The sequence below is a fragment of the Triticum aestivum genome, chromosome 5B, assembly GCF_018294505.1.
Source record: "Triticum aestivum cultivar Chinese Spring chromosome 5B, IWGSC CS RefSeq v2.1, whole genome shotgun sequence".
In the NCBI taxonomy this organism is placed as follows: domain Eukaryota; kingdom Viridiplantae; phylum Streptophyta; class Magnoliopsida; order Poales; family Poaceae; genus Triticum; species Triticum aestivum.
Window position 1 is genome coordinate 493,681,641 of NC_057807.1, and position 11,457 is coordinate 493,693,097.

General features: G+C 44.0%; 1 protein-coding gene across 2 annotated transcripts; it reads left to right on the top strand.

The window, feature by feature from the left end:
- The first annotated feature begins 219 nt into the window (after nt 1–219).
- Nucleotides 220–5,573, top strand: LOC123112741 (probable 1-acylglycerol-3-phosphate O-acyltransferase). 2 transcript variants are annotated; one of them, XR_006455663.1, is made up of 10 exons: nt 220–582; nt 1,569–1,805; nt 2,363–2,409; nt 2,722–2,840; nt 2,923–3,083; nt 3,745–3,854; nt 3,946–4,045; nt 4,471–4,547; nt 5,008–5,131; nt 5,214–5,404. XR_006455663.1 is itself a non-coding variant. In XM_044533815.1 (9 exons), exons 1-9 carry the CDS (start codon nt 356–358, stop codon nt 5,340–5,342), a joined length of 1,254 nt encoding a protein of 417 aa, XP_044389750.1. In that variant the 5' UTR covers nt 222–355; the 3' UTR covers nt 5,343–5,573. The 2 variants fall into 2 exon arrangements, 1 of the variants encoding a protein (XP_044389750.1); XM_044533815.1 differs by lacking the exon at nt 4,471–4,547 and having other exon boundaries at nt 222–582; nt 5,214–5,573.
- Nucleotides 5,574–11,457: the final 5,884 nt, after the last annotated feature.

The window sequence follows — 11,457 nt, forward strand, 5'->3', positions numbered from 1 at the left end:
AAAACCGCACCGTGAAAGAGGACGCACGCGCCGCAGGGGCGGGAGGTTCCCGATCGGCAGGGTCAACGGCGGCGCGCTTGCCACTGCTACTAGTCCCATCCTTGCTTGCGCCGCAGGCCACGCGAACGCCAGCCCTGACGTAACGCGGATCGGAGAACCCCATGCCCACACCACCACAACGTGCGGTCGGCGTCTGCCTCCCATAAAAACTCCTCCAGAACCAGCCCGGCCTCTCCCCCCATCCCCCGCCCCCAAAAAACAATCGCGGCAGAGCCTACTCGTGTGACTACTCCTACCAATCCGCCCAGCAGAGCCGGCGCGGGGGGAACACGCACGCTCGCTCGCGCCGCGTTGCATGCGCCGGGCCGCCGCCGCCACCGCCACTAGGACCAGGATCGGGATGGCGGCGGAGGAGGTCAGGCAGGCGTCCGCGGCCGCCACGGCGGCCGAGGCCGCGTCCGCGTCGGTGCCGGCCCCCGCGGGCTCCCGGTGGGCGCGGGTCTGGCCCTCCGCGCTGCGCTGGATCCCCACCTCCACCGAACGCATCATCGCCGCCGAGAAGCGCCTCCTCTCCATCCTCAAGTCAGTACCCCTTCCCCCCTCCACCCTATCCCTCCCTCTCCAGGAGCACGATTAGTTGCTTTGGTCGACGATTACTAGTAGCACGTGGACGATTACTTGTTCCCGCGTCTTCAATCTACCATCCCACGATTCCTGAGAGTTGATTGACTTCCCCATGTATCCCAATTTTGGGGTTGCTCTACTTGCGGTCCTGTAATTCGCTAATCCCCCACCACGATTGACTGTTTGGAGCGTTGGGCGGGTGTGAAGTACTACAGCTGTCTGTTTGTGCTAAAAAACCATCTCGCCGGCTACTGATTCTGGAGCCAATTGTGATGTGGAACTTACTATAGTACCTTAAATCTGAGACCACATCAGAGCAGCGTCTCACTTTGGGATCACTAAAGCCTGGATTTATTATACTTAATTTGAACTGTTCGATTGTTGTGCATAACACTCAGTTTCGTTTAAGCATGGAATTGAGGGCTGTTATGTCTGCTGCTTAGTATCTATTTGGTCTCATGGTGCTCATGCATCGGTAACATATGTTGACATGTTGTATTTGTTAATGTTAGTGCTTTGGAAGCATTGTTGACCATTAGTTGGGTTTTTTCCATTGGTCTTCTTATACTGTTGAAAAAATATACACTGTTGAAAAAATATACTCATGAACTGCATAGTGTAGGGAAGAGAGAACTGTGTTTGTTGTCGATCTAGTCGTTCATTCCAATGCATGATAGCTTGGTCAATATATTGCTCTGTTTCGATTTGTGTAACAAGGCATTTAAAGAACATTTTCCGTTGTCTTAAGTCCTTAACTCCTCAAGGGATAATGATATGTGTTCATTCCAAGATATAACATTGTATTATAGTACTGACATGGGACATCCCCAGTTTTACGCTTTCTTGGCTTTTATAGATATTCCAGGTCTTCCTTTATTTATTGTATATAAGAGTTAAAAAAATTCATTTGTTCTGATACTTGACGTAACCTTTTATCTTTGCAGAACTGGGTATGTCCAAGAACAAGTCAACATTGGCTCTGCTCCACCTGGGTCAAAAGTAAAATGGTTTAGGTCATCAAGTGATGAGCCAAGGTTCATCAATACAGTGACATTTGATAGCAAGGAGAATGCTCCCACCCTTGTCATGGTCCATGGTTATGGTGCTTCACAGGGGTTCTTCTTTAGAAACTTTGATGCCCTTGCAAGCCGTTTCCGGGTGATTGCCATTGACCAGCTCGGGTAAGCTCTAAGAAAATCAAGATTACTATGACTTATATTCCTCAAGTGTGGTGATTGAAGTAATTATATTTCCATTCCTTTGTTCAATGTTTCTTAATTGTTACAATTGTCCTTGACACCTGTAGAAAAGGGATATTGGTCTGAACAGTTTTGTGCATTGCAACATTTGCACACAATGTGTCTGCATACCCACAAAATACTAGGATATGATTCCTGGCTTGTTCACATGCCACAAATCTAATTTTGATTGTTTACAATTATCGGTGTTAATGTTATTCGTTCTTGTAAATGAAGTAAAGAAAGAAAAATATTAGTGTAGATTCATTGATCGTAGAGTTCAAGAATGTCAGAAATTGAATGTTATCATAGTGTGAGTTAAGAGGAGTCATGCGCGTCCTTTTACCTATAGGTAAGGAAAATTAGTCTGACGATACACAAATGTTTGCCTACTCTTAGGATATGTGTCATGGATGAAAAAAACTGTTTCATACTGTTCTTGTAATTACTCCACATTCTTTGATGTCGCATATTGTTGAATTTTTCCTACCCTTTTGCAGTTGGGGTGGATCAAGCAGACCTGACTTTGACTGTAGAAGTACTGAAGGTTAGATACAGATACTTTATTTGTTGCATGGCTTTGTAAGGTACTCTTGATATGTTATTATGCTATTGGTTCCCCTCAACTGCCACTATCATGTCTGTTGTTGACCATGCCTTGGCATCAAATTTTATGGTGAAACATCCCCTTTTCTTCTGATTTTTGACAATCCTGCAAGCAATTGCTACTATCAGAAACCCATGTAGATTTGTTCCATCATATTGCTTTGTGATGTAGTTTCTGGTATATGCTTTTTTTTTTGAAACAATGAGTAACATGCTTCCTTACGTTTTTTATTTTTGTCAACTTTGTAAACAGAAACCGAGGCTTGGTTCATAGATTCTTTTGAGGAATGGCGCAAAGCAAAAAACCTTAGTAATTTTATATTGCTTGGTCATTCTTTCGGAGGATATGTTGCGGCAAAGTATGCCTTACAGGTATATTTATGATAAATTTAGCAAGTGAAGCTACTCGACTCATGCCTATGATTACTATTCTAAAATGTATGCTTTGTTTCAGCATCCTGAACATGTTCAGCACTTGATTTTGGTTGGTTCTGCTGGCTTTTCGTCAGAAACAGATCATAGTTCTGAGTGGTTAACCAAGTTCCGTGCAACGTGGAAAGGCATGCTAGTAAACCATCTTTGGGAGTCCAATTTTACTCCTCAAAGAATTGTGAGGTAGGCTTCTTCTATTTGTATTTTCATTTTTTACCTAAAAATGCAAATGAAGACAAGATGGAAATCTAAGCCTCTCCACTTCATAGTTAGTAATCATCCACGTCTAGTTAAGTTTGCAAAGTGCATGTACCTTACAAAACAGAGCAATCCATCACTCCCGTTTTAACTGCTGGCATTATTATGTGGCCAGCTGTGATAGCCATATCAGACCAAACCTGCCAGCATGATTTTGTTAGGAAAACAGCAAAAGCAAAGTGAACGGAAGCTCCACAAATAAGCTGCACTACTATTTTTCTATCAAATAGAAAAGTACCAATTGTTCTCCAAAGTAACACAAATTAACAAAAATCGCAATCAAATTCCTTTTGCTGACTTAGAAGTCATTGAAGGCATCATATATACTCTGAACTGGCAGTCAGAGCTGGGGTTATAACAACCACGTCATGCTTCAGTCAGTTAAAATGAATGGAAGGACTGGATTGCTCCTTCTATCAAAGTAGATGAGTACTATGTTCAAATTGAAGTGCAGATAGCTGCAACAATGCGAAAGCAATCGAATTTCTGCTGTCTTTTTTTATAAATATGATTGAGTCTTTTTTTCCTTTGTAAGCTACCTCTTTGGTACCTTTTGTACTGACGTTCATTTATTTTACTTAAACAGAGGATTAGGTCCTTGGGGCCCAGATTTAGTTCGGAGATATACCACTGCTAGGTTTGGCTCACATTCAACAGGTGAATTACTAACAGAAAACGAGTCCTCCTTGCTGACAGGTAAACATTCGTTGTTACATTAATTCAATAAGTTCATTTTCTTGGATAATGCTTGTAACTGAACCTTATTGTTGTTTTCTTGTATATGAAGATTACATTTACCACACTTTAGCTGCCAAAGCTAGTGGAGAGCTGTGCTTAAAACATATATTTTCCTTGGGGGCATTTGCAAGGAAACCACTTCTGCACAGGTTAGCTCCTCCTCCTATTTAATTAGTTTCTTGGAACTGTTTCCCTGGTGATCTTAATAGCAGGCACAATAGTTATGTTTCTTAGTAATCATTAAGAATTTAACATAAGATCCCCTTCCATTATATTATCTAAAACTGTTTTTAAAAAGCGAAAAAGGAGTGTGTGGACCCAACTAGTTGAGGAAAATCCACTTTCATTGATTGCAGCTTTTAAATCTTTAGCGGACATGATAGTATTTGTTCTCATGTTCTTCCCTGACATACTTGTTAGTTTCTTCTCCCTTTATAGCATTAGTTAAGTACTCCCTTTGTAAACTAATATAAGACGGCTTATATTACTCAACTAGTACGTCTTATATTACTTTATTACAGGGGTAGTAGGTAACTATGGCTGCTAATAACCTCTTATTGTTTTCCATGCATAGATTCAAATTCCAGCATGGCTTATCTAGTGAAAAGTTGAACATCTGACTCTGCAATCCTGTCATGTATTCTGACATCAGTTCAGTAATGTCATCGATCCTGGATGCACTCTTTTACCAGATTGTAATTTCAAAAGCTTACAATATTCCTCACATGGTGCATGCTTGATAAGAATTTAGTACCAAGCTGATGCAGTTGAAGCACGCATTAGTTTGTACTCCCATGGCATCACATTACCCAATCTTGTTAGGACAGAAATTGCACGTCGAGAAACTACTTTAGTTGATAAAATTTGTTGGGGGGGAAGAGATCATCCTAATCTACACTATCCGTTTTAATCGTCCACTCTTTCTTCAAGAGAGTATTAGCTTATAACTAACTAACTATACTACCAATGTTCGTCCATATATTTAATATACATTATAAGGTAAATGATCTTGTAGATGCAGTAATTTATTGACCAGAAATACCAGATATAAGTGAATCATGCAGCATACATATATTTGTATTTTTCTCACTGGCCTATTAACTTGCAACAGTGCATCCGACTGGAAAGTGCCAACTACTTTCATATATGGTCATGACGATTGGATGAATTACCAAGGGGCGCAGCAAGCACGCAAGGACATGAAAGTTCCTTGCGAAATCATCAGAGTCCCACAGGTCAGTTTCCTTTCTGGCAGTACGTGTACAGCTAAAAGATTGTGATTGGTATTGACGACATATTGCATTAACGGCTATGCAGGGAGGACATTTTGTGTTTATAGATAACCCTGCGGGGTTCCACTCAGCCATCTTCTACGCGTGCCGGAAATTTTTATCTGGAGATGCAGGGGAGGGTCTCTCACTTCCTGATGGTTTGATATCTGCATGAGGCGTCATCTCGTGTAATCTCATACCGAGTAGCGGTATGGGCATAAACCAAACCTATACGATTATAGAAATGTTCAATGGCCGGTGTCACCAATTTGTTTTTGTATGTATGAATTGTGTGAATATGTCATTCATATGTGCTTGCGTACCAACAACACTAGTGAGACAATTATGTTTTTGTTGCGGGTTTAGATATAATTATGTCATATACTCTAGTCAGTTTTTAGGTCAAGTTACTGCGAGTGATGCTCTATATTCTTTCAGGGTCAACTTTATGTTTGCCTGCTACGAAACATCTTTACAGTATATAAACTGCGGTTGCACATTTCATGTCGAAGAAAAATCTGCGGTTGCACATTTCATGTTGAAAAAAAAACTGTGGTTGCACATTTGCTGCAGCCATTGCTGTCCTGTAGCCAGTATCCTCGATATATATATATATATATATATATATATATATATATATATATATATATATATATATATATATATATATATATATATATATATATGTTTTGTGTATCTTACGACACTAATCCTACCAGACTATTTCGATACTAGTACGATCTACGATTAGTCTACAATTGCCATCATTGGTCATAGCAAAAACATTTCTGTCACTGTATTTTGTTACTATTAGGGATTAATTAAGGCATTGTTTGGTTAATCCCCACCATGAGGGGATTGGAGAGGATTGGAGGGGTTTGATGTAGATTTTGACTTGGTAGGGATTTAATCCTTGCCAATCTGCTTCAAACCCCTTGAAACCCTGTGGAACCGAACAAAGCCTAAGGATAATCTCCCCGGGGGTATATATTGTATGATCATCATCGATAATGAGAGTCACAGATTAATTTGCAATTGTCCTTCACACGTTACTAAGCTCAACGGCTTGCTGATTATGGTACTGAGAGTTTTTTCTTGTGTGGTGGTGGTATCTTAACTGTCAATGCTAAGTTGCTAAGAAAGAAAAGGCAGACGTGGTGTCTCTGAGCTTGAATTCAAATGAGCTCGGTGAACAGTAAATTCAGAAGATAAATAAAAATAAAATCAAAAAGTTCTGAATTTATTTTGAGACAAACATTGACAAACGTATTGAGTCATGAAATGACATTTGTAATCAAGGTCTTTTTCCCCTAGGGTTTCCTAGGGTCTCCCAACTCCTTCGGCAACCCCGCCGAAGTCCACACATATCGAGGCAAATCATTGCCGATCTCACGCCTGATCGGCGCGCAGGATCGCGTACGGGGTTTCTCGTCGCGCGTTGAACATGGAGAACGCAGGAGGATCGGGAGGAGCGGAGAACGAAGAGGAAAAGGAGAGGCTGGATATAGATCGGGAGGCATGTGACCCAGGCGATGGCCGGCGAACAGCCGGTGCAGTACAACAAGAGCCACCTGGAGAGGAGGACATGGAGGAGGAAGACGTCGAAGATCAGGAGGAAGAGGAAGATAGCGGATGGGATCACCTTGGTCCTGACCCAAACCTAGAGGATGCTTTCGAGGCTCTTAACCTACATGGAGAAGAAGAGGAGGATCTTGATCTCTCGGGGGAGGTAGAAGAGTTAATCAGAGAGTTCCGATGGCTATCCCTTTTTAGGGTTCATACTCATCGCCCGTTTAGCCATGTTGCATTACTGAATTCTATGAGGAACGCATGGATGTGTGCACAAGGAGTTACCTTCAACATCAAAGGCCCGAATTTGTTTTTGGCTCAGTGTCATTGCCTTGGAGACTGGAAGCGTGTAATGGAGGGGGGGGGGGCTTGGCAGTTCAGAAGGGACCCGGTGGTGCTAGTTGAATACGATGGCTTTACTAATGTGTCAGACTATGCATTGAATCTGTACCCATTGTGGGCAAGAGTAAAGGGCTTGCCAGATGGCTTGACAAGGAAGAAGGAGCTCGCTGAGAAGGTAGCCAAAAGGTTGGGGAGCCTCCATTCACGGTGGTTGTCAATGAAGGAAGAATCAAGCCGTCTAGCTACTTGAGAGGGGGGGTGTTTGTTAATGTGAATAATCCGCTGGTTCGTTTTGTCCCTATTACACTCAAAGAAAGGAAGAAGTACCCGGTTTACTATGAAAAATTGCCAGATTTTTGCTTCTTTTGTGGATGCATGGGGCATGTGGTGGAGGAGTGTGGCGATGGGGTTCATGACCCACGTTCGTGTGAATGGGGAGATTGGCTACACTGGATTAGTGAGCCGGTTGGTAGTGGATCTAGAGGCGGTAGAGGGGGTTGGTCTGAAGCTGGTAGAGGGGGTGTAGGTGGAGGCAGTAGATGAGGAAGAAGAGGAGGAGGTGGTAGCAGTTCTAGGGGAGGTAGGACCAACCATGCAGGAGGTTGGGAGGAAGTTGGTGATGGCCATGACAATGTGGCAAGGCCGGAGCCAGCATTAGCTTTCATCGGAGGATCTATTGAAGAGGGTCGTCCCTCATTGCGGGGGACGGTAGTATTACGGTGAGAGGTCAGCCGGTGCCCGACCTAGTAGGAAAGGTGGCGGGTAGGGTATTGATGATAGAGCATGGGGGAGGAGCGGCAACCGACCCGAGTGCTAGCTCCTCGGTGTCGACCCCTGGTAAGGCCCCCGTTGTTAAAAGGAGGAAGCAGGGAGCGGAAGGAATAGAGGGATTAGAAGAGGACATGGACATCTCAAGAGAGGCGGCCTCCGTCATGGAGGACCGCCGAGCCCAATGAATTGCCTCAGTTGGAACTGCCGGGGTGGGGGGAATCCCCGGACAGTTCGAGAGTTAGCGACGGTGTGCCAGTCGCATTCCCCCATGTTCGTATTTTTGTGTGAAACGAGGCAGAAAGAGGCTAAGATGAGGAGACTTCGGAGCAGGTTGGGTCTGAAGGGTTTTTGCGGTGTGGATAGCAATGGCTTGAGTGGTGGGCTAGCTTTATATTGGCATGAAAACTGCATGGTGGATATATTGGACAAGGAGGACAGATACATTGATACCACTGTTCGGATTAGTGAGGGAGCAGCACCTTGGTGCATCACCTTGGCGCATCACCTTTGTATATGGAGAACCTCGCGTGGAGAATAGGCATCTCATGTGGTCTAAGCTACAACAGCTCAAATCTGTCAATGATATTCCTTGGTTAGTTATTGGTGACTTTAATGAGGCATTATGGGACTTTGAACACTTCTCCGCCACACCAAGGGCCGAAGCTCAAATGATCGCTTTCAGAGATGTGTTGGAGACGTGCAGATTGGTGGATCTAGGGTTTAAGGGTGTACCATTCACATATGATAACAAGAGAAGTGGCATGAACAATGTTCGGGTGCGGTTAGATCGTGCTATTGCTTCAAGTTCCTAGCGTAATATGTATGCGTTTGCATCTGTTGAGCATGTCTTGTCACCTTGCTCAGACCATGTTATGGTGATTCTGAAAGGAGAGAAAGATCCAGGACCGAGCCCCGTGAAGAACAGAAGGTGTGAATTTTTTTGGGAAAAAGATTCGTCTTTGCCAGATGTGATAAAAGAGGCGTGGGTAGCAGTTGGGCAGGTGCAGAATTTAGAGCAGCTGCAAAGGGCGCTGTCGACGACCTTGAGGTCGCTAAGAAGGTGGAGCAGGAAATTCGGTAATGTATCACGTGAAATTGCAAAGTCCCAAACTCAGCTAGAAGAGCTCATGCATATGAACGCTGACAGAGAGGACATCCAAAGAGTGACGGATAGAATGAACGAACTTTTGTATCAAGAGGAGATGATTTGGCTACAGCGATCTAGGATCTCTTGGCTGAAATAAGGTGATCGTAACACAAATTTTTTTCAGAGTAAAGCTATTTGGAGAGCTAGGAAAAATAAAATCCGGCAGCTTACTCACAACATAGGTGTTGTACATTCAGATTTGGCAGCTATGGGGAAGGTTGTGAATGATTATTTTCACACTATATTTGCTGCAGTTCCTTCACTTGATGCCGCACCTGTATTGGACCTGTTCGAGTCCTTGGTCTCTGAAGAGGATAACCGGAGACTGTGCGCTCCTTTTACTGACAAGGAAATTTCAGATGCTCTGTTTCAAATAGGGCCCTTGAAAGCACCGGGGCCGAACGTTTTTCCGGCTAGATTCTTTCAGAGGAATTGGAGCACCTTGAAGGATGGAGTCATTGCAGCGGTTAAGGATTTCTTCCAGACAGGGATTATGCCAGAGGGAGTTAACTCTACTTCCATTGTTCTTATTCCCAAAATTACTAACCCTGTCAGGATGTCTGGTTACAGGCCGATTAGCCTCTATAATGTTACTTTGATCTTGATTGAACAGAGTGCTTTTATTCCTGGCAGAATGATCACAGACAATGCATTGGTGGCCTTTGAGTGCATTCATTATATCAAGCAGGAAAAAGACCCTACAAAAAGTCTCTGTGCTTATAAGCTCGACCTCTCAAAGGCATATGATAGGGTGGATTGGGTTTTTCTGGAGCAGGTGATGCAAAAGTTGGGGTTCTCTCAGTGGTGGATTGACTGGATAATGTCTTGTGTCACATCGGTGAGGTATTCTGTTAAATTAAATGGGACCCTCTTGGATTCATTTGCACCGTCATGTGGGCTACGGCAGGGAGACCCTCTCTCACTATTTCTATTCTTATTTGTTGTTGATGGTTTGTCGGCTATCTTGAAGAGTAAAGTAGCTTCGGGAAGCATTACCCCAGTTAAGGTCTGCAGAAGGGCCCCGGGCATTTCACATTTGTTGTTTGCTGATGACACTATGTTATTTTTCGAAGCCTCAAGGGTTCAGGCAGAAAATGTGAAGTTGGCTCTAGATTTGTATGGTGCAGCGACGGGACAGAGCTTGAATTACAATAAATGTTCATTATTTTTTGGTAAAGCTTGTCCCACAATTGTACAAGACCAGGTGCGGGATGTTTTAGGGGTTACCAGTATGATCTTTGAAGAAAAATACCTTGGCCTCCCAACTCCGGAAGGACGTATGTCAAAGGGCAAATTTCAGAATTTACAGATGAGGCTTACTAAGAGACTTATTCAATGGGGTGATGGTTGGTTGGCTCAGCCCGGGAGAGAGGTATTGATCAAGTCTGTGGCTCAGGCTCTCCCTACTTACATTATGGTTGTGTTTAAACTGCCCTTCTCAGTATGTGATGATCTGACGAGAATGTGCAGAAACTTCTATTGGGGATCTGAGAAGGGGAAGAGGAAGGTTCATTGGAAAGCATGGGACCATCTGTTGCAACCCAAAGATAGAGGGGGTGTTGGCTTCCGGGATCTCCGTTTGTTTAACCAGGCCCTACTTGCTCGTCAAGCGTGGCGATTGATAGATAGGCCGGACAGTCTTTGTGCACAACTTCTTAAAGCAAAATACTACCTGGCTGGTAAACTTGAGGACACGGTGTTCACGGGCAATGCGTCATCTTCTTGGCAAGCAATCAGTTATGGTTTGGACCTCCTTAAGAAGGGTTTGGTCTGGCAGGTCGGGAATGGCAGGAGTATCCGAATTTGACGAGATAATTGGATCCCACGCCCCTTCTCGTATAAACCAATCTCCCCCAAGGCGTATGCCGCATACGTTGTTTCGGATCTTTTGGATGACAATGGAGCATGGAAAGTTGGGTTGCTGCAGCAGTATTTCATGCAAGCGGATGTGGACGAAATTATCAAAATTAGGGCGTCACAGAGGCTAGAGGAGGATGTCATTGCATGGGGACCTGGGAGACTTGGTATGTTCACTGTTAAGAGCGCGTATCAGCTAGCTTTCGATGAGCAGCACAGAACCAATATGGCGGGATCTAGTTCTTCCCCGATGGAGCTAGAACTTGCTGGAGTATGATTTGGCGATGTGGTGTTCCACCAACTGTCAAAAACTTTGCTTGGCGGCTTGCCACGTACACGCTTCCAACTTGGAAAAATAAGCAGAAGAGAGGACTCGAGATTACCAGCATTTGTCCAGTTTGTGGGTTGGAGGAGGAGGATAATTACCACCCATTTATGATATGTCAGCTCGGCTGGGACCTGTACAATGCCATGGCAAAAAACTGGCGGCTACCAAGCCCTGAGAATGTAACCAGGTGCGGGAAGGAGTGGCTGCTGATCGCCCTTGCTTCTTTGAATGAGGTAGAAAGGTGCATGATGTTGATGACCCTATGGAGATGCTGCC

Coding starts and splice junctions, on each gene's coding strand:
- LOC123112741 (XM_044533815.1), top strand. CDS start 356: ATGCGCCGGGCCGCCGCCGCCACCGCCACTAGGACCAGGATCGGGATG. Junction 583..1,568: donor CGCCTCCTCTCCATCCTCAA/GTCAGTACCCCT, acceptor TTATCTTTGCAG/AACTGGGTATGTCCAAGAAC. Junction 3,855..3,945: donor CGAGTCCTCCTTGCTGACAG/GTAAACATTCGT, acceptor TTGTATATGAAG/ATTACATTTACCACACTTTA.